The sequence below is a fragment of the Lampris incognitus genome, chromosome 19, assembly GCF_029633865.1.
Source record: "Lampris incognitus isolate fLamInc1 chromosome 19, fLamInc1.hap2, whole genome shotgun sequence".
Classification (NCBI taxonomy): domain Eukaryota; kingdom Metazoa; phylum Chordata; class Actinopteri; order Lampriformes; family Lampridae; genus Lampris; species Lampris incognitus.
In genome coordinates, this window is record NC_079229.1 from 33,021,987 (window position 1) to 33,049,753 (window position 27,767).

Genomic DNA, 27,767 nt, shown 5'->3' on the forward strand with positions numbered 1-27,767 from the left:
CTGCACTGGTGCAACAATCAGCTCATAAAATGATGAGTGCATACAAGTGATACTTCATGTCTTGCATAGTTACGTGAAAAATTGCATCAAATAATTGTTTTAATTCATCACATCTAAAACATATTTACATATTCAAATAAATAGAATTGATTCCATATTGTTCACAAATTCAATGAGCATTTCAACAAACAACAACATGTCTCGTTGTTATGGTGCAGATAAAACAATCTGGTAATAGGAAAAAAAAATACACCAGATTTGAAAGATAAAAAGTAACATACCCGATCAAGGTTGCCAACTCCCCGTTTGTTCCTGTTGTAATCCAGGACAGCGTTGGGCTTCTTGTCCTCCGTGGTACTCACAGCGGCATCCCTGTGCAGACTTGTGTGTGTGTGTGTACGGGTGAAGGCAAATTTAGAGGAAAATCGATCCCTGTCCTTGGTAGTGAGCGAGTCAGGAGGCAACTCAGGCTCGTTCCTTCTGACCATCCCCACCGTGGTCTTTTTTTTTGTTGTTGTTTTTTTGGGAGCAGTTCCTGAGCAAGAGCACACGAGGTGAAGAAATTGTCACCTGTTATACTGTGCCCCTGAATACCAGCAGTCATTTCCAGGACCACCCGCTTCCCCTGGTTCCTTTCGGGAACACTGTCAGCAGGTTTCCCGGTGTAAACCCGCATGTTCCAGGCACAACTTGTCCTGGCATCACATGCGGCCCATATCTTTATTCCATATTTAGATGGCTTGCTTGGCATATACCCTTTGAATGGGTAGCATCCCCTAAAAGTGACCAGATACTCCTCCACTGTGATGTCTGGACTTGGGTTATAGATGAGTGGCAGGCGCTCCACCCACTTGTGCCAAGCCTCTCTGATCGCTGCCAGCTTGTCTTGTTGATGGCGGCCTCGTCTTGTATCACGGTTGTCGAAGTGAATCACCTGTGACAACCCGTGAAATGTCTGGACTCTGGAGTGACATAGTGGCACAAAAAATTGCCCGACCAGACTCTGCCCCCCATAAGCTGGTGCTAGATTCATTTCTGGATCTGTACACACCAGACAAACTCAAGAGACCCACGTGTGCTTGGACCTCTGTCCAGTCTACCTCCTTCCAGTTGTCTTTGTAAACACGTCTCCCCTCCAAGTTGGTCACGTTTGTCACTATAGTTCTGACTGACTGTCAGGAACAGTTCGAAGCAGGGTTTATGTCATCAACCCGGGATATGGCGTGTCTCGTTGGCTCTGGGGTCATCCTGATGACATTTTCAGCAGACAGACGACCTCTACCTCAGAAGAAACTTCAGCTAACCTTAAGCAAATCCAAGCGGACAGAATTTAATCAGTTTCTGGTTGGGGGAGAAAAAAGATCACAAGTAGGTTAAAACGATACTTTAAGTGCGCTCTATAGCTGAATTGTGAATTATTAGTGTAACCGGTTGTTTTGTTGCCCGGTGCGGGATTCAATACGAGGTGTACTGCACCGCAAGGCGACATCACTAACCGCTCGGCTAAAGGGTCAGACCCGTTAGCTAGGGGGCTAACATAAGACCGGCTAGCTAGGGGGCTAACGTGTCTTATTACTAGTTCACATTAGAAATGAAAAACTCTAGAAACGCTCGCGACTGGCGCGCGCTGTGCGTCGACGCCCCTCCTAACGCAGACCGCCCCTTTGTGTGACGTCATCTCAGACCCCCCCCCCTCTTCCTTAAACGTTAAGTGACAGCAACTCGAGCTCAATCTGTGGCTAAGGCTAGCGCTAGCCGCACCGGCTCGCCTTAATCGCGCGTTCCCTGTGCCCGAGATGAACCTGTGGGAGTGAGCTGTCGGCTCACCTTTAGACCTGACCGCGTCGCTTAACGCGGCGGCTTCGCCGGGGGACGGGGACGGGGACGGGGACGACGGGGTGGGTCGATATCGAGAAGAGATCTGGAAGTAAGTCGCGTCGTTTATGTTTCTCTCCCCAAACTTGGCAGCTCGTTTCGGTTTCAGCCCTGGGCGCTCTTGTTGTCCGTTTAGCCGCTAGCTCAGCTAGTTTACCAGTTCAGGTTACGCCGCGCTGCGTCAACCAGCGCCGCCTGACCCGTCCCTTAACCCGGCTTGCTTGGTGGACCGTTCCCGTCCTGTGTTAGCTAGCTAACGCTAAATCAGCTTATCTCGATACATTAAGGTTGCATATCATCCTCCCTTTGCTGTGTCTGGTATACAGGTGGCTTGTCGTCGTCAGACTGGCACAGATATGAGCAGCAGTCCGTCGGCCGCCAAGCTGGAGGAGGAGAGAAGGAGAGCCGTGTCCTACCTGTCCTCCTCAGGATCTGCCCAGGATGTCAAGTCTGAGATCCAGACCATGGCCAACATCCCCCTGGCCCTCTCGGACAAGTACCTCCACATCCCTGCAGAAGCCATGCTGAGAGACAATGTGGTCAGCCAAAACAGACAGGAGGTAAAAGCGTCCCTCTCCACTCGCACTTGACGTACAGGTGATGCTTCCTGTACATATTTTTTCCTTTTTTTTTTTCCACAGCTCGCTTGAACTTCACTAACATTCCAGCTTGAATTAAGCTCCGAAATGGATATTGTTTTGTGAGCAACACGGTGCATCATGCAAGAGCAAGAACGAGAGTAGTACAGACAGGTGGCTGATCAAGTTTCGTGTATTGAGGAATGGAAAATATTGAAAAATCTACTTTTTTTTTTGTTGAAATATCCACACTGGTCGGATAAGTGGCTGATGTAGGTCATTTGAATGTTTTAAAACAAGAAGAATCCTGGTAGAGTGTTAATTCCGCAGGGGTGACGAGGTATATGGGAGTACAGGGTGTGGGTACGTAGCAGTCAACGCTGGGCCCCAATGCAAGATACACAATCAGACATAACATAACGTCATGTCAGTAGAGAATGAAAGAAGGGAATGCACGTAGCTTTAAAACAACCAGCAGCAGCGAAATGCATTGAACAGTTGACACCTAAATGAAATGATTACTAGGAGACCACCGTGCTATAGAAGAGGAGTGATAATAGCAAGGCCAAGATAGTGATAGACTGGCCTACTTAACAAAATCTGGTGTCAGAGCACCGTAACAGATGAAAACATTTTCGGTGACGGCGCACCCACACATAGACAACATTATTCATATCTGTGCATAGGCCTTATAAACAAAAAACACAAGTGTGTATAAATAATGAGGAAGTTCAACTTGCATCATAGGTGCACTCTTTGGGCTTTTCGCTGTGTGAACTTGTCTATTCTATTGTGTAGTACACAGTAGTATGCATGTCCATAATTATGCATGGGCACATTTTGCACATTTTTGAACATATGATAGTGTCTCGATAAAGAGGGATGTGTGCAGGCCCTAAATTGTTGCAGGCCCCAATGCAGCTTCATTACTTGCATATATGGTAGTTTCGCCACTGTGGGTATGACTGTGATTTAGGATGCTGCAACGAAACTTAAATATGACAGGTGATCAATTATCCAAAGCAATTTGAACTGTCATGTCACACATTGTCAGCCTTTCGCTGGTTTTCGTGCACTTCAATGTTACACACAAACACACACTGACACACACACTTTTTTTCTGACCAAATGCCCAAGAGATAATTTCAATGAGAAACTCTCATTCAACCACTTTCCTGTTCCTTTAACATTAAAACCAGGTTCCTAAGAGGCTGCTCTCAACTAATATAGGACAAGGTGCAGATTAGTCACAACCTGTGTTTGTGTAAATCTCACACTTCCAATACCCACACACACATAAACTGACTCACTGAGCCTGCACAGATATGTTGTCTCTGTAATCTCTTTTTCTATATTGTTTAAGCACAAGTTGTATTACTCACTCATCCCTACATCAGGTCCTGGAATCGATGGGTAGACTGGTCAAGGCCTTCAGTATCCTGGAGAAGTATGGATGCAACCTAACCACCCCCACCAGACCTAGATACTGGCGCAGTGTAAAACACAACAACCCTGTCTTCAGGGCCACTGTGGATGCCATAAAGGTCAGGATAAACCCTTGAATGTCTCTAACCCATTTCTTAACATCTGTTAAGCCTCAATCCTCTTGCTTCATGTCGTATTATGGTGTTATAGCTATACTGAAGAGAATATCAACACCGGTGCCTTTCCAGACAGTTCCCACTGCTGTCATGACCTTGATTGAAGCACCTATTTCAAGATATGACCTGTAGAGCTGCTCATTAGCCAACAGCAGAGAATTGCATTTGTCCTTGACTCAATTAAAATCAGTCTCAGACGGACGCCCGGGTGACGTGGCGGTCTATTCCGTTGCCTACCAACACGGGATCGCCAGGTCGAATCCCCGCGTTACCTCCGGCTTGGTCGGGCGTCCCTACAGACCCAATTGGCCATGTCTGCGGGTGGGAAGCCGGATGTGGGTATTTGTCCTGGTCGCTGCACTAGCTCCTCCTCTGGTCGGTCGGGGCGTCCCCGGATCGGCAGAGAGGGGGTGGAGCAGCAAACGGGATGGCTCAAAAAGAGCAGGGTAATTGGCCAGATATAAATTGGGGAGAAAAAGGGGGAAATTGGTAAAAAAAAAAAAAAAGAAAGAAAAAATTAAAAAATCAGTCTCAGACAAATGCTTTTCTCTTTACTCTTTTCTTTTTCTCTGACTAAATTACCTCAATTATATTTGCCTTATTAAGTATTTTCAACAAATTGATCTCCATAAAAATCTACACAGGTGTCAATGTGTAGGTGAAACATTGTGACTACAAAAAAGTACATGTGCGCAATCCAACTTCTGTTTTATGAGCAAAAGTTTAAAAAAGGCAGGAAATGTGATGTCGTCTGTATTGTTCCACAGTGCCATTCAGATTATTCTCTGTAATTAATAACTTGCATATATTGTCAAGGGAAGGAAGGAGTAAAGGGCAAGTCGTCCATTTACAACCACTTTTTCAGATGGCGATAACCTTATAGGGTCACTCACTTAATTCCCACAAGATGAACGGTTCTTCCTTGTTGACTTCCATAGGGTGGGCGCGGAGTGCTGTATCTTTATGGCTACAGTAATCAGCAGTTTGACGGCCTCAGTTTCCCAGATGACATCACTGACCCAGATGTTGAGAAAGTTGCTGCAGTGACCCTAGAGGTCATGACCTTGCGCACAGAGGTGGACATGCTCATCAAGGTGAGATTTTAACAATAGTCAATGAAAAACACACACACATAAACACACACACACACACACAACAATGCCTGTTATCTATGAGGCTGATCCTGGGATGGACCCAAGAGGTCCAACCGGAGTCTCAGGACCAAAGTCTCATACTTTATTGACCATACTTCAGGAAAGACTGGTTTGTGCGGATAGTGGCTGTGCTTCATATCAGTCCCAGCTTAATCTTGTGTATTTTTGGTTTGTTTGTTATCTCAGGGTACACATCCTCACCCTGAATTCTTCAGAGATATCCCATTGATCGTCCAACAGGTTTGTGCACTTTTCTCACTGGTGCATGTGTATTTGTGTCTGTGTCCTGGTGCTTTCTGTTGGCGACACCAGCTGGAAATGGAAGTGTTGCTTCCAAAGTGACACAACAGCCAGAAAAATATTGAAAAGTAATAATAATGATTACAACACACCCAAGGTCACTTAACTATTGAACAAAAGAAACATAGGAATTCAAAATCATAGAATATAACACTAGCACACAGAAATGGCCCAATATTAGTACAAGAACAATAATAAAAATACACAACAGCATGAAAGCATAGTAAAATAATGTGTGTAGCTGAGGGTAATAGAGGGAATTAGCTGTGTGCTGTAGGGAATAGATGTGTCTAAAGCAATTTTCTTTAAGATATGTCATCACTCAGCTTGTGACAGTAACAGCATTTTGAACTGTACTATTTTGTCTCCCTTAGGTGCTCATTCTCCTGCAGCATCAAGAATATTTATTATGTGTTGTGCTGGTTTCCTCAGGACGAGCTGGTGAGTGACGCTGTTGTGATACCACTGGCACCAGGGGAGGAACCTGTAGATACAGGGACAAAGCCCCATTCCCCGCCCTCCCCAAGTAAGCCTGCTCAAATTCCCGGGCCTGGGCTTCCCTCCAAACCACCCACCTCCACTACAGGTGAGCTGCTGCAATGCCTTGTAATCAGACTTCCTGTTACCCGGAACTCCACCAAACCTGTCATGTTGGTTTCTGAGCAGTGTAGAGTTTCCGTTGACCTCTCCTTCCATGTGACACTTGCTGTGGAAATACATAGCCAGTGGCTCTTTCATTCTCTCTCTCTCTCTCTCCGGAGTTGGTCCTGGGTGCTGCAATGCAGCTGCCCTCTGCTCTTATACTTCCTATATATATGGGTTAAATGCAGTGGATGTATTTCTTGTATGCTTGCTAACAATGACAAAGTGTCTTTCTTCTTTCTCACTCTCTCTCTCTCACCCTGCCTCTACGGTCACCTCCTCCAGTCAGCAAGTGTAACCTGTGTGGCGGTGTGTCCTCACTGATTTGTCCATCTTGTGGTCATCTTCCTTTCTGTGAACCATGTGATGGACTCTTCCACCTCCACCTCTCCAGAGCCAATCACAAGAGAGAGAGAATACAGAAAACCAAACAGGGTATTTCACCTCAGTTATTACTATCAATGCTACTACAGTGAATGTGTTACTAGTGCTGCTATTAACATCACAATTAATTCAACTAATCGGTCATGTGGTAAGAGAGATGTCAAGGTAGTTTGATGTGAGTTGGCAGAAACTCAAGTGAGATTACAAACTGTCAGAGTTTGAGGTGAATCTCCACTCCCCAGGTTTTAGCTGTCTACCCCACAACTCATTTTCAAAACTATATACTGGGCAGAGTCAAGGTAAAACCATTCATATATGTGATATACTTTGTTTGTAGCACCATACATACATGAAATACCACACAAAGTGCTTTACATTAGGAAAAAAGCAAGCTAAAAAAATCACAAACAGGAAAAAAACATCAGCTATTGCAGGTCTAGTGGTTATCACTAAGTATTTCTCATGTTTGCTTCAGAGCAAGAGCTACCTTGGTTTAATCTACATTTAAATCCTGGTTTAATATAAATGTAATGATTATTATTATTATTAATCCTGTCTTTTCTGTGTGGAGTTTGCATGTTCTCTCTGTTAGTGACCATTTATTCTGGGTGCCCTGGTCCCCTCAAGACATACATGTTGGATGGATTGGAGACTAAATTGGCCGTAGGTATGAGTGGTGCGTGAATAATTTGGTGTGTGGACCCTCCACTGAACTGGCAAATGGCAATGTGTCGGGGAACTTTTCCTGTCTTCATCCCAGTGCCTTCTGGAATAGACTCAGGCCATCGTGCCCCTGAATTGGAATAAGGAGGCATAGAAAATCCATCCATCCATCCATTATCCAAGCCGCTTATCCTTAGTAGGGTCGCGGGGATGCTGGAGCCTGTCCCAGCAGTCATTGGGCGGCAGGCAGGGAGACACCCTGTACAGGCCACCAGTCCATCACAGGGAAGATCCACACACACACATTCACATCTAGGGACAATTTAGTACGGCCGATTCACCTGACCTACATGTCTTTGGACTGTGGGAGGAAACCGGAGCACCCGGAGGAAACCCACGCAGACATGGGGAGAACATGCAAACTCCATACAGAGGATGACCTGGGATGACCCCAAGGTTGGACAACCCCGGGGTTCGAACCCAGGACCTTCTTGCTGTGAGATGACAGCGCTAACCACTGCGCCACCGTGCCGCCAGGCATAGAAAATGAATGAATAAACATGATTTGTACTTGTTAATACGTTTTAACTTGTAATTTCTCTCGTTCCCCTGTAGAAATCTGCTCCATCTGTGGTATAGCCTCGGTGCAAGTCCAGTGCTCTAGCTGTGTTCAGAGACTGTGTCTGAACTGTGACCGGCTGTACCACTCTCACCCTGACCGCAGGGGCCACAACAGAAGTGCCCTTAGACCAGACAAACCATCCAGGTGAGAAAACAAGTAAATTACTATTAACAGACTCAACAGGCCCACACACATACACAGAGGCGTGAAGATAACCTTTTTCTGTTAGGTTCACTTCCTCAAATTTTATTTTTTTTGTGTGACTCTCTGTTTTAACTGACCAACATTGGAACAGCAAAAGTTTAAATTTGGATTTACCGTTAACACTTTCCTTTTCTTTTAGCAATGTCCTTTAACCGGTCAAGTTAGATTTATTTATTGTACGTTGCATCACAGCTGCCCTCCATTGCTGTTAGTGAAGTGATGGAGCAGAGGCAGGAATCTTAGGAAGTAGAGAGGATTGCCAGGCGCTGATTGGTGGATGGCTCGGGGTCTTGTCCACTAGTGAGGGTAGGATGGAGGGGGAGATTGGAGCGGGAGATTGACAGGTGGATTGGTGCAGCATCAGCAGTAATGTGGACATTGTACTGGACCATTGTGGTGAAGAGGGAGCTGAGCTGGAAGGCAAAGCTCTCAATTTACCAGTCAGTCTTCGTTCCAACCCTCACCTATGGTCATGAGGTTTGGGTAGTGACTGAAAGGGTGAGATCGCGGATACAAGCGGCTGAAATGAGTTTCCTCCGTAGGGTGTCTGGACTCAGCCTTAGAGATAGGGTGAGGAGCTCGGACATCCGGAGGAAGCTCGGAGTAGAGCCGCTGCTCCTTCGTGTCGAAAGGAGCCAGTTGAGGTGGTTCGGGCATCTGATTAGGATGCCTCCTGGACGCCTTCCTTTGGCGGTTTACCGGGCACAGCCAACTGGGAGGAGACCCCAGAGTAGACCCTGAACTCACTGGAGGGACTACATGTCCAATCTGGCCTGGGAACACCTTGGGATCCCCCAGGAGGAGCTGGAGGGCATTGCTGGGGAGAGGGATGTCTGGAGTGCCCTACTTAGCTTGCTGCCACTGCGACCCGACCCCGGAGAAGTGGCTGATGATGAATGATTGGTGGATGGCTGTGGTAATTTTTATCTTGCAAATGGTCTCGCTCACCACTTAAATGTATGCTAATTAGTAAAGTTAGTTGATGTACTCTTTGGTCGTCCCTCTACATTGTTGGAAAACCGCTGGTTTACATGGCTGGAGTCTCCCTTGGAAAATCTCTTTGAATCCCTTCCTATCCCCCTCATCCCAAAAGAAAGAGTTTCCAACGCTGTAACGTCGGCTTCTCCTCTACCATCATTAAACATGGTTGCCATATAATTTTTCTTGGGAATGTCCTGCCAAACAGTAAAATGTAAAATGACCGACTTTACGAGCATCCATGCTTCGGGTATTCATAAAATAACTGTTGTCCTCTTAAATACTGAAGGTATAGAAAGGACATTTGATGGAATGTGTATCTTCAGGATTATAGCTTTAAGTCTTTTTGGTTTTCCTCTACGGTCTTCTAGTCCGTCTCTTTTGCCATGGCAGTGTGGTCACTGCACAACAGTGAATGAAGTTCGGGCTGTGCTCTGCGTGACCTGTGAACGACCTCGCCTCGCCACGGTGGCTGCCCTGAGCACACAGGAAGATCCAACATCAATTCCGTCGTCCCCTAACACAGGTTAGATTTCCAAGTGTAAAGTTTTCCAGAAAGTCCAAAGGCACTAGCGCAGTCAAGGTGGGTACACTCAGGTTTCCTACACGGCTTTAGAAAATGTAGAGAAGTCTATGATCTACAGGTATATAATCCACAAGTATTTAATCTACAGGAAATGATCGGGCAACGCACATAGACTTTCTTGGTCCTGAGAGAGATCTTGAATGCAGTTTGTGTACCAAAGAATATTATAGTTAGCTGTTAAGTAAAGGAAGTAGAGCATGAGAAATTTTTTTTTCTGTAATGTTAAAAGTGAGAGCTAGCACTCTTGAAAATAGGTAAGATCTGCATATAGCAGTTCTCTGCAGCATATTGAAATATATTACTCACAGTATATAGTATTCACACACAGTATTGGAGTTTGAAGTATACAGTATTCACACACACACACACACACACACTTGGAGTAATTGTTGAAACCAGGCAGGTGTCTTTGTTCTCTTTGCATGTCTCTGCCCATCCCTTCGCCGCCTCCTCAGAGTGGCGCTGTAAGAGCTGTACAGTTGTGAACCAAGGTAGCAGTGTCCTGTGTGCGGTGTGTGAGCGCCCCCGCCTGGCCACCCGCCCCCCTCTCATCCCGGCCCCATCCAACACAGCATCACTGGCAGACGCTTCATCAGAGGTTCATTTTACCTATTGTTGTTTATTGGTTGTTTTTATTTCTTGACCCTTACTTTTGATGATTTTGCTGATGATAATAATTGTGATAATTATGATTAAAATTCATTAAGAGCAAGTCTCAAAGTGCCACAATAGTTTAAAGAGGCCATATCATGCTCATTCCAGCTCTATATTTTTATTCTGGGGCTCCATTAGAGTAGCTTTGCACGAGTCACAGTTCAAAAATGTTTTATTTATCTTATACTGGCCCTTTATGCAGCCCTTCAGTTCATCTTCTGTCTGAAAAGCGCCTTTTTACCTTGTTTAAGATGTCTTTTTAAAGGCACCCCCCCTCCAAAGTCCACTGCTTTCTTCCGACTGGCTAACTTCCGGAAGCCTGCCGAGGGGTAGCGCTCAGTCCATGTGAGCGCCACCTCATCCTCTTGCCGATGTTGAGGTGTTGAGGGCGGTCCAAACTAGCCGCTGGGCAGGGATTATGAAAACATGTTACGTAGTGACGTAGATAAGTAATGGAAGAAAACACGGGACTACAAATGAGGCGTTTTAGGCGGCGTTTTCTGTTGGAGAGAATAACTCCCTTTGGCGTGGACTTTGGGCTTTGTAACTCTACCGATGTTTTACATGCACCTCCCAGCTTTGTAACACACTAAAGGAAAGGGAAAGCCCAAAAAGCATGATACGGCCTCTTTGAAAGGACATTAAAAGCAAAACAGACAACGTTAAAGAAGGATCTTTCAGACACGTTTCATCACATTTTGATTCCATCTTACAGGATATTCATATTTTTTCCACCTCTGTTCTCACAGTGGACGTGTCAGGTCTGCACCTACGTGAACACCAAGCCAGCAGCGGTGTGTGAGATGTGCAACTCCCCATGTAAAGACCTCGCTGCGGCCTCCACTCCCCACTCTCTCCTCCTGGCGCCGTCTCTCATCAAGGAGCCCCTGCAGGCCACCGTGAAGCCTCAGCCCAAACCCAGGGTCAGCCTGCACCAAAAGAGGCAGAAGATAATGAGGGAGGATGGGCTGAACCTAGTTCACCAAATCAGAGTAGGTTTGCTGCTCCCTGACAACGAAACATTTTCACATCGCTGTAAAAAGGGACCAAAGCAGGGTCCACAATGCCGTTACATTGCATTGGTCTCATCCTGCACAAAGTCACACCAGACAAATTCACACTGCGCAATACCAGGCACACCGTTTTACTACTTTAGCTGCACACGTCAATCAACATGGAATTTCCACACCTGTCAAAATAATCCAAACTCAACAAAAATTAAATTAAATCTGGGCCAAACTACAAAAATGTGAAAGCCACCTCATGTTGTTTGAATTGACTGCTTCTCTGTTGTTTTACAGTATTGAGTCTCATACTTGTTGTACTTCAGCTGTATTCATATTGTTTAGAACATAGACTGGGACATGTGGTGGCCTAGCGTGTGCTCAGAGGTAGTCGAGCAGTATCTACCCGTCACCTCTTGAGTCTCATGTTTATGTCTGCTGGTGCACAATCAGAACCCACTTGGAAGTTTCTCTCCTGCCCCTCCACTGCTCTGTCTCCCTCTCTGTGTGTCCCCTGTTTGAATTCATTATAATATTAAGGTTGGACAGTTGCCCGCTCAAGAAATGCAACTCACTTGAAGTTGCTTACTTTTGCCCAGTTAAAGTTAAGCCTGGTTTCTTACTTTGGACATCCCTTGTAATGTAGGAAAATCAAATGTTTATTCTGCATCTTACACAGAATTTCTGCTGGAACTCACAAAGAGAGAGACACTGGTAAGAAGACTGTATCACTTGTGTATAATTTATGTATCAAGTGTGTTACTATTTTTACTAGTTGACCAATTAACCTGACATACAGGTGGATGGGAATTGTCTTTCTTGGTGATTGCATGTCATGTTGAGGAACACACAATGTATTCCAGATATAGGAAGTAATTTCTACAGCCCTGGTAAACTTGGATGAGGAAGTAAAGTACACATTAAAGCACCTTTTATTTTGTTATTACACTTAGCGTTTATTTAAGGCGGCATGGCTTGAGGTAGAGCAGGTCGTCAAGTAATCATAAGGTTCCCGGTTCGATCCCCAGCTCCTCCGGAGAGCGTGTCGGAGTGTCCTTGAGCAAGACACTGAACCTTCTAACTGCCCCCAATGAGCAGGTTGGCACCTTGCTTGGCAGCCCCCACTGTCTTTGTATGAATGTGTGTGTGAATGGGTGAGACATGTGTTGTAAAGCACTTTGAGTGGTTGGTAGAAGACTGTTATATAAATGCAGTCCATTTACTTGGCGTGTGGTAAAAATGCTTGGCTCTCACTGCAGGGAGGACCGCTGCAGCATTCTTCCAGAATTAAATAGGACACAAACGCAAACCATTCATAAGCACAGGAAATCCTACAAGATCAGGCTGTGCCTCCCTGACTGTTTTCCTCTATTTCAGGAAGCAGAGAAGCAGGGAGTCAGCCCAGAGGAAGTGTACGCCGCCCTCTGTGTTTGCGGCGGCAGTAACATCAACCCATGTGATTGGCTGACATCTGAGCTGCCTCATCTGCTGGACGAGATCTGCGCCATGGCAGCCTCAGTCCAGCTGAACTACATTGCAAGGGATTCTGGGTCGCAGGTCAGCATGGAAAGAGATGGAGGGACGTCAGGCCAGCATAGTGTTAACATGGCTGGTGAAGGTGTCCAGCTGTCCAGAGCTGAGGCCAAGCAGGCATGGCTGGCAGCAGGTGGCGACACTGAGAGAGCAGTGAAGCAGCTCCTTAGAGACCGACAAATCAAGGTAGAAGAACAAAACTTCCAACCATCCATCCATTTTCTAAGCCACTTATCCTATGTAGGGTTGCGGGATGCTGGAGCCTATCCCAGCAGTCATAGGGCAGAAGGCAGGACAAAATTTAAATTCAAATTTAAATGCTCTCTCAATATTTTAATATATTCTCCACTTTGGCTGCATCGTTATGGTAAAAAGATACTGTGATAGTAATTATCAATGACTGTTAGTTTCAGTCATTTAAGTAACAAAAGAACTTAAATGGATTTTTGACAGGCAAGCCAGAGTCATCATCATCTTCTTCTTCTTTCCGCTGCTCCTGTTAGAGTTGCCACAATGGTTCAGCGGATCATCTGTGTCCATTTCTTCATGTCCTCTGCGTCTTCCTCTGTCACGCCAACCACCCGCATGTCCTCCCTCACCACATCCATAAACCTCCTCTTTGGCTTCCTCGTTTCCTCTTCCCTGGCAGCTCCATCTTCAGCATCCTTCTCCCAATATACCCAGCATCTCTCCTCCACACATGTCCAAACCATCTCAATCTTGCTTTTCTTGCTTTGTCTCCAAACCGTCCAACCTGAGCTGTCCCTCTAATATCGTCGTTACTAATCCTGTCCTTCTTCATCACTCCCAATGAAAATCTTAGCATCTTCATCTCTGCCACCTCCAGCTCCGCCTCCTGTCTTTAAAAAAAAGAAAAAGAAGAAAAAAAAGCTCTCACAGTTCATTCACCTGCCATGCACAAGTCTGAACCTGTCTGGGACAAAAGATGACCATTCACCGGTTGGATAATGTGATATCGACCTCATCAGTCTCAGCTGACTGCAGGTATCCCCAACCTTATAAACGCCGTGGTTGCATAACGGGGAGTCAAGGAAGCCATCTGTGTGAAGAAGGAACTACCATCCTTGAACCAAGGGGGGGTCTAAGAGTACATCTGTTGCCATCTTGCAATGCCGTGATTGCAACTATTCCCCAATCCTCTGTGAATAGTACACACGGCCATTGTAATTCTAATTAATGGTCACGGCAATTTGCATATGAAACCAATCGTTGTTTTCGGTTGCTATGCAGCTGTGCTGTTTATAAGGATGGGGATACCAAAAGTCAGCTGAGACTGACGAAGTCTCTTGGATGAGTGACGAATCATTTCTCTCGATAAGCGTTGTGTCCACCTGAACTCGTTCAACCCTCTGGTATTTGAAAAAGATGTTGCGAAAGAGGAAAATATCTGGTAGCTGAGTGTCTTTCTTCCCCGTATGTTTAGCTGAGGGAGCTGCGGTCCCTGGGCTTCCGGGAAGTGTCCCAGTGTGAGGAGGCCCTGCGGCAGAGCGGAGGAGAGATGAAAGGAGCGCTGTCTTTGCTGCAGCGCCCCCTTCTGGAGCCCTTCCACCAGCGCATCTGGAGCGAGCAGCCCGAGGCACCTTTTGATCTTACCAACCCTGACAAACAGGTTGGACCGTGCTTTGAGGAAACTGTCTGTTTACATTGCAACCATTAATCATGTGGTTTGGCGTGTGTGTGTGTGTGTGTGTGTGTGTGTGTGTGTGTGTGTGTGTGTGTGTGTGTGAGTGGAGAGTATTTATCTACAACATGTTTTAATTTGGCATGACATTTCGGTTGTGTATCTGTGTGTGGTTTCATGGGTGGGGTGCCTTCCCTTTGTCCCAAGTTTGCCCACCAACTGTGTTTGTTTTTTTTTCCATGACATCATCTCCTCAATGTCCCCTCCCCTGGCGTCCTCGCATGACCTCAGAGAATGTGCAGGCGTCTGCTGGCACTGTACGATCTGCCCAGCTGGGGGCGTTGTGAGCTGGCCCTGTCTTTACTCCAGGAGCCAGACATCTCCTACTCCTTGGAGGATGTGGTGCAGGCGGTCAAGGAGTCCCACAACAGAGACTTGATCAAGCGCCTCCTCAACAATGAGTGCCCCTGCTGCCTGGGCATCTTCCCTTGCAGCAAGGTAGGCCGTTGGCCGAGTTCAATCCTCTTTTCAGGTTTTTCTTCGAAAACACAAAGGAAGAACAAACTGTGCTTGTTGCCACTGTTGCTGATAATAATGACAATAATGATAGCCTCCCCCGGTTGTTGTTGTTGTTAATATTAGTATTATTATTATTAATAATGATAATAATAGCAGCAAGCTGGTAGTGTGGCTGGTGGTCCTACCTCAGCGTGAAAAGCAGTGATACCACTTAGATATGATTTGAGTCAGCCTTTATTTTTTCTGAGTATCCTGCTGAGCGTGTCACATTGAGTATTTCAAAAGCTGAATGGACCTTTTTTGTCGTAAATACCGCCCAAGTTAAAAATACAGTGGAACTGAATGAGACTCTTTCACATCAGTGTTTGTTTTTACAATTCAATAACAATTAAAGCGGTCATCGTGATATCAAATGCCTTTTATTACAGTGTCAAAGTGGGTGTTTAGGAAGTTAAATGGCGTTTCTGCCGTTTTCTTTGGCTGACTACAGTGTAAGTGTAATTGATGTCTGTGGAGATTTCGTTAATATCGTCACCATTCGGCCTCGCTGTGATCAGCTGACACAAGGCGTGTTTTGAAATGGGGCGTTGTGAGCTCAGATAAAATCTTACAGGCCACATCCCCCGCGATTAATTTTTACCAAATTTGGGATATTAAATAATACTTGGCAGTCATTAGAAAAAGGACACCAAAACCAATATTACCATCGGTGCATACACACACACACACACACACACACACACACACATACGAACACATGGCGATTTGAAAAGCTGGGTCTGACTCACCAATCATGTGATTGCATGACATTTTGGTTCTGTCTCTTTTTAAAACAAAAAACTAAACGTGGTGATGCTCATGTGCAGTCTCACCTTGGCTTTCTTTCCCACAGTATAAAACACAACGCCGTGACTGACATCCTTTGTGTGTGTGTGTGTGTTACCCAGGCCAGCTGTTGTGCATGCCATTTACCACTTGGCTGAGCGTTGGAGGGCAGGCCCAGAGAAACTGTCTACAGAAGGAATATATAGACAGTATTTTTAGCCTCCACTGCAGAACATGGGGGGGGGGGGGGGCAGGCACGCTGTGGAAGTTTAGCATTTCCATGTCAAAATCTTGCTAAAATATATTCAGATATTTACTTTTGGATCACTTCTGGGGCAGCACAGTGGTTAGTGTGGTCGCCTCACTGCAAGAAGGTCCTGGGTTCGAGCCCCGGGGTTGTCCAACCTTGGGGGTCGTTCCAGGTCGTCCTCTGTGCGGAGTTTGCATGTTCTCCCCGTGTCTGCGTGGGTTTCCTATGGGGGCTCCAGTTTCCTCCCACAGTCCAAACAAATGTAGGTCGGGTGAATTGGCAATACGAAATTGCCTCTAGGTATGACTGTGTGTGAGTGTGTCAGCCCTGTGTGATGGCCTGGCGGCCTGCCCAGAGTGTCCCCCCCACCTCCCGACCAGTGACTGCTGGGATAGGCTCCAGCATCTCCATGACCCTGAGAGCAGGATAAGCTGTTTGGATAATGGATGGGTGGGAAATGCTACTTGGTCCAAGAGCATGTGTATAAGTTTTTGGCATTTGTAGCTCTCCTCTGTAGGTTTGGCGTTGCAGTGTTTTTGCACCCATGCTTATTATTATGAAGGTTTCAGCCCTTCTGACTTGAAATGATACGAATATCAGGATATTAGTGATGGTAATAATAATTGTAGTAACTGTATGTGAAACTCCTCTCAATCATAGTTGCTAAAGTCCTTCACAAGAAGACGCAAAAACCGGTCAGGCCGACAAGACATGCAAGTCCAGAGGAATGTAAACACTCTTGTTGGAATAACAAGCACAGCGGAAAAAAGGAAATTTATTTATCTAGAACATTGCTTCCCCCCTACATGCACTTGTACACGCGCACACGCACACACACTAAAGAGAAACATAAGTGGTTTTCAAGATGTTACTATTTTGCAAGCACAAGATTCCTGAGACATGTAGTGTGGGCCAACTGCCGATGACCCCCTGGATGCCAAAACCAATGTGTCACAGCATAGTGCGGCAAGTTTATCGGAAATAAAAGGGAATTATGCAATACAATTATTGCAAGTGGTCCCAGTTTAGTGGAGCAGTTTAGGATTTCAAGCATTCAGTGAGAAAACTTGCTCAAGTCAGATTTCTTTTTCCTCGCCGTCCAAACAGATGCAGTCGCTGACCTCGTGCCAGTGCTCCGTGTGCCATGAGTGTTTCGGGCAGCACTTCACTGTTGCTGTGAGAGACAAGCACATCCGGGACATGGTGTGTCCTGTCTGCTCCGGCCCAGACATCAACGACCCCGAGCAGCTGGACAGCTACTTCTCTACCCTGGATATACAGGTGCGTGGTGGGAGGTGGGACAAGGGAGGGAGGGTGCCCACCAAAAAAAAAACCAAAATTGTACCCCCCCCCCCCCAAACAAACACACACACAAGCAGCTCTATCATCAATTTGCGATCGTGGCTTTGATCAGGTCATGTGTTTTAGACTGTTGAGGCTTCACCTACATGTTTTTTCCCTAAGTGGTATCTGTAGCCACCAAACCTCTTTTTGGTCAGAAAGAAGAGGTGGGGGTGTCCGGGTTGGCTTGGCGGTCTATTCCGTTGCCCACCAACACGGGGGATCGTCGGTTCGGATCCCCATGTTACCTCCGGCTTGGTCGGGCGTCCCTACAGACACAACTGGCTGTGTCTGCAGGTGGGAAGCTGGACGTGGGTGTGTGTCCTGGTCGCTGCACAAGCGCCTCCTCTGGTCGGTCGGGGGGCATCTGTTCAGCGGGGGAGGGGGAACCGGGAGGGAACAGCATGATCCTCCCACGCGCTACGTCCCCCTGGTGAAACTCCTCACTGTCGGGTGAAAAAAAGCGGCTGGCGACTCCACATGTATGGGAGGAGGCATGTGGTAGTCTGCAGCCCTCCCTGGATCGGCAGAGTGGTGGAGCGGTGACCAGGACGGCTCGGAAGAGTGGGGTAATTGGCCGGATACACTTGGGGAGAAAAGGGGGGGGGGGAGAAGAGGTGTGTGTGTGTATTTAGGTTATTGTCCATGGTTTAAGTAATCTAACTGTAGTTTTTCCATCTTCATTTGTTCAGCTGCGGGACTGTCTGGAGCTGGATGTGTACGAACTCTTCCACAAGAAGCTGACGGAGCATGCCCTGATGAAGGACCCAAAGTTCCTCTGGTGCTGTCATGTAAGTCTGCTGCTCTTCAAACATTCCCGTCCTAAATGACTTCCTCTTTCCTGTCAGTTACATCAGCTCTCACAATCTGTGTCTCCCCAGCTCATATTTTCCACCCAGTTTTTTTTTTTTTTTTTTTTTTTTAGTGTTGGGTGCTTTACGGCAGGTTATAAATGTCAGTTTATTGCTGTTGATGTATTGTTAGGTGCTGCAAGTGGGTTGATTTTAGTTTGTAACCAACTTACTTACTAAACTTTGTTTTGGGTGATTTAAGTCAGGTTAATTTATGTTAGTTTGATTTATTTCATTTAACTTTATTTCCTGAGAGAGAGAGAGAGAGAGAGAGAGAGAGAGAGAGAGAGAGAGAGAGAGAGAGAGAGAGAGAGAGAGAGAGAGAGAGAGAGAGAGAGAGAGAGAGAGAGAGAGAGAGAGAGAGAGAGAGAGAGAGAGAGAGAGAGAGAGAGAGAGAGAGAGAGAGAGAGAGAGAGAGAATAAGGGCATTCCATGGCAGGGAGGCTTTCTGAAGCTGAAAGCCTCCCTTTTTAGATACACAGGAAACTACAGTCGGGCAGATAATGTGTCTTTATATCAGGGGGTAGACGGAGGGGGAGGAGCGGGTGTGTGCACGTTCACAACTGTGAGAATGATAAATAACTGAAAGCGGTATAATGACTGAATATGGTATTCTTCCAGACGGTTAACTGGTGCGGCAGAGGGACCTTTAATGCAGTATTTAAATGCACTTCTGTCAGCTTGCGTTAATGTTATCGGTTTCGATTTCGCCCGTTTGTCAGTCTCCCAGCACTTTTTCATCTTTTATCCTCCAAATAACTGATCTTAAATCCCAAGTTTTAAAATGAATTTTACTGTATTATAATAACATTGTCAGGCGGCACGGTGGCGCAGCGGTTAGCGCGGTCACCTCACAGCAAGAAGGTCCTGGGTTCGAGCCCCAGGGTAGTCCAACCTTGGTGGGTCGTCCCGGGTCATCCTCTGTGTGGAGTTTGCATGTTCTCCCCGTGTCTGCGTGGGTTTCCTCCGGGGGCTCCGGTTTCCTCCCACAGTCCAAAGACATGTAGGTCAGGTGATCGGCCGTACTAAATTGTCCCTAGATGGCCTGCCCAGGGTGTCTCCCCGTCTGCGGCTCAATGACTGCTGGGATAGACTACAGCATCCCCGCGACCCTGAGAGCAGGATAAGCGGTTCCGATAATGGATGGATGGATAATAACATTGTGAAACTGTATGCACTCTGTGTCTGCTCCAGTGCACCTCTGGGTTTATCAACGATGGAGACCAGCTGAAAGTCACCTGTCCATCTTGCCATAAAAGCTTTTGTGCTCAGTGCAAGAAACCCGTGAGTAGGAGAGTCTTACATTGCTGGGATTTTAATGTGCAGATATGCATGTGTGCTGGTCAATGTTGACAGTAAAAAAAATTGTCGGGCCCAAGAGGGACATAGAAATCACATGGCACATCTTTCTTATTTTTTACATTGTAATCTCCCTCACAACCTGCTCCTCTGCTCAGTGGGAGGTCCAGCACCAGGATCTGTCTTGTGAGAAGTTCCAGCAGTGGAAGAGAGAGAATGACCCGGAGTGTCAGAGACAAGGCCTGGCTGGTTATCTCAGAGACAACGGAATCAGTAAGAAACTTAACCTGCAACCTGTGAGCGCTCTGTCCGAACTCCCTCACACACCAGCGTTTATAGATAAGATCAGTTTCTATCCAGATCTTCTCTGCATGGCTAACTGTGGTGATCTCATTTTTTATGTTGATATTCTGTGGAGTAATAATCATATTTTACCATATTCTCCCCCTCTCTTTCTCAATCTCTCTGCTCTGTTCCGCTGTTTCTCTCTCTGTCTGTCTCGCTCCTTCTCTTTCTCAGCCTGTCCTCACTGCAGGTTCCAGTACGCTCTGACCAAAGGCGGATGCATGCACTTCACCTGCTCCCAGTGTCGCTACCAGTTCTGCAGTGGCTGCAACAACCCTTTCCACACAGTGAGCTCCAGCTTATTCCCCTTAAACTGATCGGTCAAAGTTCACTGGGCAAAGATAATAAGCTATGGTTTTACTGCTTTAATCTTCTTCTTCTTCCTCTTGTCATTGTTCCTCTTTTTTGCCTCGTTTTTTTCTTCTTCCTGTAATGATGATGGTTAGTGTATAGTTTCAAGAAACTCCCGCCCTCTTGTAACTGGAAGGTGGTTGGTTTGAATCCTCGGACCAACTGGGGAAAAAACGCAGTCTCTTACATCAGTAACTACTATCAGAGTTACCTTGAGCAAGGCACTAAAACTCCATCTGCTCCAGTGGAGCTGCCAGTACCTAAAAAGAGTGGAGTGCATGCTCGGTCTTACTGAAGCAATAAAGGATTAAATCAAGTTTCTTCATTTCTGTAACCCTTTTTATTGTCTTCTATATTCAGACATAATGAAGTCTGTGTGATGGATAGACAGAAAAGAATTTTGAGAGATGGGGCTACTGTCCTCAGGGTGTCACAACTGATTTCTCCTGAAACTGTCTCCCTCTCTCCTGCAACTTTGTGTACATTGGTCTCTCTCTCTCTTCTTCCGGGTGCGCCGGTTTCCTCCTACCATAAAAGACATGTATGTTAAGGTTCATACTCCTGCCTGTGCCCCTGACCAAAAGCGTGTGTGTCTCTCTGTCTCTCTTTCCCAGACGGCTTGTAAGACAGCTCGGTGCAAGATCACAGGTCTACATGCTCATCATCCCCGCGACTGTCTCTTCTATCTCAGGGATTGGGAGCCACCCAGACTACAGGCCCTACTGCAGGTAAACAGCCTGTTCTGATCATGAAGGTTAAACCAGATATGTCTTGATTTAGCCTTCATTTTAAAAGTGACCTGTATATATGATGTACATCGATATAGACTTATGTATATTATATTTTGAATCACATCAGAACTTTTAAAAAGTGTAAAATGATTTGAAAATTGAAAATCAGATCTACCAAGGAGTGGATTCCTAGTGCTGTTGGGACACCTTTAGGTTGTAAAGGTTCTCCCTGTGATCAGATTTAGAGTTACAATCAAAAATGTTTTATTTACCCGTTGCCACACACCATGAGTTTGATTTGGACTACTGATCACAGAGACATTGGGACATAGCACAGTATCAAGTATGTAAATTCACAAGTTGAACTTTGGAGGAGGAGCACTCTCTTTCCAAAGATATGAACATTTTAAACTGTTGCTAAGGCACACAGCTCATGAGTGTCACTTCCTGTTCTATCAGCCAATACGAAAGAAGGAGGGGTGGGACTGGAGAAGAAACAAAACTAGATGTATTTTGTCAAATCAAAAAAGAGAAACAAGTGAAAGTGAATCAATAAATAGTGTTGGTAAGATTTTACTTACACACACACACACACACACACATATATACACATACATATACATACATACATACATACATACATACACACACACACACATATGTATATATACTATATATTGGCGGCACGGTAGCGCAGTGGTTAGCGTGGTCACCTCAAAGTAAGAAGGTCCTGAGTTTGAGCCCCGGGGTAGTCCCACCTTGGGGGTCGTCCCGGGTCATCCTCTGTGTGGAGTTTGCATGTTCTCCCCGTGTCTGCGTGGGTTTCCTCCGGGGGCCCCGGTTTCCTCCCACAGTCCAAAGACATGGTAGGTCAGGTGAATCGGCATTACTAAATTGTCCCTAGTGTGTGTGTGTGTGTGTGTGTGTGTGTGTGTGTGTGTGGGCGGGCCCTGTGTCATGGTCTTGCGGCCTGTCCAGGGTGTCTCCCCGCCTGCCGCCCAATGACTGCTGGGATAGGCTCCAGCATCCCCGCGACCCTGAGAGCAGGATAAGCGGTTCAGATAATGGATGGATAAATCAGAGTAAAGAGAAAGCAGGAATATTTATTTTCTCGTCAGACATGTCTCTTTGCATGGCAACAGCTACCCAGCATCTCCTATGAGCACCTCGTACCTGCTTGTCACACAGCACCATCCAAACACTCAGCTCCAGTGTGAGCGATGTGGGGGCCACTTAGTCTTATTTTTTATGTGTTAAGTTGGCATGAGGCTACTATGGGCAGATTTCACTAGAGTTGAAAGCCGCTGAGATGGACAAACTAGTCCCGAGCATGTGAATGAGTTCTTTTCCAGGTTCTTGACTCACTTTACAACTAAAAAAAACAGCCACAGGTTTGAGTTCCTGTTGCAATATTTCACTCTGAGTAACAATAGCAGTTTAAAGCACCGATGTGAACAAACAATGTCCCTCTTGAATCTTCCCACAGAGGAACGGCGTGGAGTTCAACATAGATCCTCCAAACGGCACGCAGAACGGTAGGACCGACTGAGTCTGTGCCCTCCCTCATTCTTAACTTCATTGTGTGTCAGGAAGTGTCATATGTCACCTTTAGACCGCTGAAACATATCCCAACATGCTTTTCCCCCTCACCCTGTCATACAAACAAAAAAAGGCAGCATGGTGGCGCAGTGGTTAGCGCTGTCGCCTCACAGCAAGAAGGTCCTGGGTTCTAACCCCGCGATTGTCCAACCTTGGGGGTCGTCCCACCTCGTCCTCTGTGTGGAGTTTGCATGTTCTCCCCGTGTCTGCGGTGGGTTTCCTCTGGGTGCTCCGGTTTTCCCCACCATCAAAAAGAAACATGCATGTTAGGGTTAATACTCCTGTCTGTGCCCCTGACCAAGTCAATGGGAAAAGACCTGGAGTTGGTCCCCGGGTGCTGCAGCTGTCCACTGCTCCTAGCTACACAGCTAGGATGGGTTGAATGCAGAGCATCTCAAAATCTCCCAAAAACAAAAAAATAACAACCTGCCTCTTGCTTCAAGTCAGTTTCCCCTTTATATTCCCTACCACTCATGTGATCACTTGATCACTGTTGTGTCACAGGGGAGTTTTCAGGGGACTGTGGCCCTTGGGAAATTCTTCTGTTACTATTTGTTGCTTACTGAATTTTGAACTGGAATTTGTTTTGTTTGTCACATATGCTTTGCACACACAAGTAATGTGACTTGGTGGATAATTTACATAGATTGGCTAACCCTGCACTCACACCACAAAGTTTGATGAGTGCCAGCATTCACTCAGAGAGCTGCTCGCTGCCAGCCCTCTTTGATCATTGCACTTTGACCTTTTCATTCCCTGTATGCGCTTGTATTTCTCTCCGGTTTTGTCTTTTGTTTTTAAATATCCCTTTTCTTCTGTATGTTTCCATGCCTTCTTATGCTTTTTGTAAAGCACTTTGAATTGCTTTTTGTGTATTAAACGTGCTATGCAAATAACCTTGCCCTGCCAAGAAAGTTGTTGCTTGGCTGAGCAGGTCTTCATGCTGCACTTCAGACATTGTGTTTAGTCTCAGTCGCCTCCCCGGGGTTGTGGCTGAGGTGTTAGAGCAGGAAGAAATCGCTGTCTGCAGCTGGTTCCTGCCTCAGCGCATCATCGCTAATTTGCTTGGAAGTTAACCATGCCTGACTTCAAATTGTTGCTCTGGATGCTGGCATGGCAGCGGCTGCTCCTCCTGTTTCTATCACTCATGATGGGTTTCAGCATAGCACAGAGTTATGAGGCCGTATGTCCGAGGTATGATAAGTAAGAATGGGGACCAGTTAGGAAGTAATAGGTCTAATCTTGGTGACCTGAACTTTAATGTGTTAAGTAGATCCAGGCATTCTCTCAAGTCTCAAAATGAGCAGGGTTCATGCAGTCATGAAAAACCTGGAAAGGCCAGTACACTGAAGCAGCATCAACTGAGAAAAGACTGAGTCTCCGGTTTAAAAAAGAAAAAAAAATTGCGTCAGTGCTTTGACATTTCCGTTGTGTGTGCATGCAACAGTCAGAGACAGAAGGCTTTGCTGCAGTTTGTCTCAGTATGCTAACATGTGCCTCAGCTGGCTAGCTTCCATATCTGTTAGCCAGTTATCTTGTTGACAGTATGCTAATATGTGCCTCAGTTGGCTAGCTTTCATATGTTAGCCGGTTATCTTGTTGACAGTATGCTGGGCAAGTGCAGTTTCAACAGTCATTAGCTGAAATCGAACAAGCACAAAATATTGCTTGCAAAAGTATTTGAGTATAGAGTGGCTCGTACACAGTATTTGAAATATAGACTGACTTTCATATCATACGTAGTATTAAAATGCACATTTTCAGTGAAAACGCCAACATATAGTTTATTTTTGTCATTGAGGTTCAGCTAAAATTTGTGGAGAACTCATGGGAGAGTCATTGAAAATGAAAAAGTGATTGAATGCTGAATGGGGGGCTCCTCACGTGTAGCAGTGATGTTGTTGAAATGTTTTTGCTCTTTGTCGCCCACTTTTCCGTAGTCTGCTATCCAATTCCACGTTTTTCTTGTGCACATTCTTCTTAATGTTTGGATTTTGCTCTGAAAAGCAGCTTCTTATAACCTGTTTGTTTTTTTCATCTTTTGGCAATTCCCCTCCCTGTGCGTTGAACGTGCCTGCCTGCCCGTCCCAGATGCCTGCGGGGTCATGGAGCAGAAGGATGAAGGTGGTCAGCAGAATGACTCCCCCTGCGGGATCCAGACCCAGCCGGGCCAAGCCGGACTCTGCGAGTGAGTGTTGAACACTGACCGTGCTATGAGAAAAAGTCTTAAGATACCTTCAGTAGAATTATATAAGCTCAAGATCCTAAAAAGGCTTAAATGCAGTTAAGTATGGCATATGTTTTGTTTTTAAATTTGGCTTCAGAAATGATTTTTGATTTTTGTTTGAGTTAGAAATAATCCAATTACAAAGGTCTGTGTTGTGACTGTTGTGACAGGCCTAAGGTTGTTTATCATGTCATATTTATTTCATTTGTGTTGGAAAAGCGACCTATTCTGACCGGCATGAACGACTCTTGAATCTAACTTGATGAAATTTGCAGACACCCATCAGCCACCTGCCAAGTGACATCGTTTACCTGTGGCTGATTGACTTTGGGATTAACGGCGGGAAGTGTGAGAGAGTTGGTGTTGAGTCTTAAACAGCACCGTGTCTCTCATGACCCTTGCCTAGTTTTTCATTCTAATTGTCAAAGTTGGATTCTGATGCCAAGTCAGTTCCTTACCAGATAGAGATGACGTACATTTTGCAATGTATCTTTACTCACACTCTATTTTATACAGGTTTTGAGTCTGCTACCTGCTGCACGGTTCTGCATGATTTCCAGACACCAATTAATAAAGTTTCCTATCACTTCCCATCCTGCATGACCCCATCCGACCCTATCGTCCGTTTGCTGTTTTCAGGAAGCACTACAAGGAGTACCTGGTCAGTCTCATTAATGGACACTCCCTGGACCCGGCCCCGCTGTACACTATCGTAGAGCTTACCGTGGCCTGTGAGAGATACCAGGTGGAGAGCCCGCGAGCGGAGAACGAGGATGACAACACCTACCACACTCGACTACTGAAGGTGAGTCGCTGTAGTGATACTCTGCTCAGACACACGTTCACCATCTGCAGGGAGGTCAGAGGTCTGGTTCAGTATATAATAAAGGATTTTTCTCAGGAAAATCTTCACGGTGAAAATAAATTGCGAAAATCCTTGCCTTTCTCAGCAGCCTTGACAGAGTTGCACAAGGCATTTTCTTGAGTGGACATGAAACAGGGCTGTGATGAAGAAATCAGATGGTAGTCAGTTTGTCTGAACACATCAGCACTCGGGTGGTGGGGTGGACTAATATGCTAACATCCCAACGCAGTTTCACGGGTCAATTTCTGGTGTTTGTTGTGAAATGGAATGACCCCCCCCCCAACACACACACACACACACGTTAGCTTGGCCCTGAAGAAGCCTGTGTTAGAGATGGGCAATATTGATATCATGATATGAGACTAGATGTGGTGTGTGATTTTTGGTTCTGGTAATATGGTGACAGAACTTAAATTTTGTCATTCCCTGGTTTTAAAGGCTGCATTGCGGCAAAGAAAGACAATTTTCTCAACTTATTCAACTGTTATAGTGAAATTAACAATAAATGTCTCTACCTGCCTGGTCATCACAACCACGTTACTAATGATCATTTCAACTATCTTATGAAAGCACTAATAGCTTTCCCCAATATTTTCACATATTCAATATTGAGTTGTGGTATGTGATTATGTCTATCTGCCAGCCTTAACCTGCATATGGACAGAAACAAGTTTCAGTTATGACGTGATTCTTTACACACACACAAACCCCCCCCCCCTGCAGGGATTGGTTGAAATCTGCTGTGAACTAAATCACTTTGTTTCTCTTTCTCTTCGTCAGAAATTGATGGACGTTCAGCTCGGAGAGAAGGTTCCCCGAAACAAGTGAAGACGGCTTCTCAACTGATCTGAGCGACAAACTCTCGTCATTAAGTCCCCCCCTGATTTTTTGGACTCGACTTCGATCAATGTTTAAAACCGGAATTATCCCTGTTTAATCACTGTTTATTGAAGGTATTCATCTGTTTATTATGAACTATGCCTTACCTATTTGGCATTTTGGTGTCTGCTGCTCTCTCTGCTCTTCTCTCCGTTAATTGACAGTTACAGATCAGCCTCCTTTGCTGTGTTTTTGGGGTGGGGGGGGGTCAATAAACTGAACCTTGGTAAAGACGCCAGCCTGGTCTACGTGTGTTGTTACGCTGCTTTTCCTCCAGCCTGTCACTCAAACGACCAACGTTTGCTTTGTAGAGCGCGTGTCATTCCTGATAACGCAGCGCTCTGCAAGCGCACGAGTTAAAACGAAAGCGTGTGTGCGTGCGCGCGCGCGCGTGTGGGGTGTCACTTTTGCCTTAGTTGGATCACGCTCGTGGTCACGTAGGATCCAGAGCGAGGGTTACTGCGGCTAATTATAGCCGGCGAAGCGCCGTGACCCGCTCTCGGTCCGCTGTCGCTGATAAAACGGGTGTTTCCACAGCAGTTATAACGGCTTATGAAGGTTCAGCCCGCCTCAGCGAATACACGCCTCATCCGGGGGAGCGTCTCTTCTCGCGCGGCCCGACTGGGAACCAATCACAACACACCGACCCGGCGACCCCGTGGCCAAGGCTGCGTCTAAGCGCCACTTCCGTGCTCACTAGGCGGTACCGGCCCGTTTACCAGGGCCGCTGCCTCGCCAGGCCAGGACCCCTCCCTCCCTCCCTCCCGCCCGCTGGTCCAGTTAGGGGACTATGCAGTACCGACCCGTTTACCAGGGCCGCTGCCTCGCCAGGCCAGGACCCCTCCCTCCCTCCCGCCCGCTGGTCCAGTTAGGGGACTATGCAGTACCGACCCGTTTACCAGGACCCCTCCCTCCTGCCCGCTAGTCCAGTTAGGGGACTGTGCAGTACCGGCCCGTTTACCAGGACCCCTCCCTCCCGCCCGCTAGTCCAGTTAGGGGACTGTGCAGTACCGGCCCGTTTACCAGGACCCCTCCCTCCCTCTCGCCCGCTGGTCCAGTTAGGGGACTAGGCAGTACCGGCCCGTTTACCAGGACCCCTCCCTCCCGCCCGCTAGTCCAGTTAGGGGACTGTGCAGTACCGGCCCGTTTACCAGGACCCCTCTCGCCCGGTAGTCCAGTCAAGGGACTATGCAGTACCGGCCCGTTTACCAGGGCCGCTGCCTCGCCAGGCCAGGACCCCTCCCGCCCGCTAGTCCAGTTAAGGG

The 27,767-nt window shown here is 46.5% G+C and overlaps 1 protein-coding gene and 1 long non-coding RNA gene across 2 annotated transcripts; one reads left to right on the forward strand and one right to left on the reverse strand.

Moving 5' to 3' along the window:
• The first annotated feature begins 1,752 nt into the window (after nt 1-1,752).
• On the forward strand, nt 1,753-27,259 carry LOC130129757 (E3 ubiquitin-protein ligase RNF31). Its single transcript, XM_056299376.1, has 24 exons — nt 1,753-1,927; nt 2,202-2,435; nt 3,851-3,997; nt 4,993-5,148; nt 5,395-5,448; nt 5,941-6,094; nt 6,436-6,585; nt 7,813-7,963; nt 9,373-9,527; nt 10,043-10,185; nt 10,991-11,233; nt 12,623-12,964; nt 14,223-14,408; nt 14,712-14,918; nt 17,122-17,295; nt 18,048-18,146; nt 19,401-19,490; nt 19,664-19,778; nt 20,025-20,137; nt 20,816-20,929; nt 22,419-22,467; nt 24,623-24,719; nt 25,398-25,563; nt 26,404-27,259. Exons 2-24 carry the CDS (start codon nt 2,232-2,234, stop codon nt 26,449-26,451), a joined length of 3,357 nt encoding a protein of 1,118 aa, XP_056155351.1. The 5' UTR covers nt 1,753-1,927; nt 2,202-2,231; the 3' UTR covers nt 26,452-27,259.
• LOC130129758 (uncharacterized) lies at nt 6,133-10,972 on the reverse strand. Its single transcript, XR_008812078.1, has 3 exons — nt 10,955-10,972; nt 6,410-6,538; nt 6,133-6,315 (listed from the first exon to the last, which is right to left on the reverse strand). It is a non-coding gene; the product is annotated as an uncharacterized LOC130129758 (long non-coding RNA).
• Nucleotides 27,260-27,767: the final 508 nt, after the last annotated feature.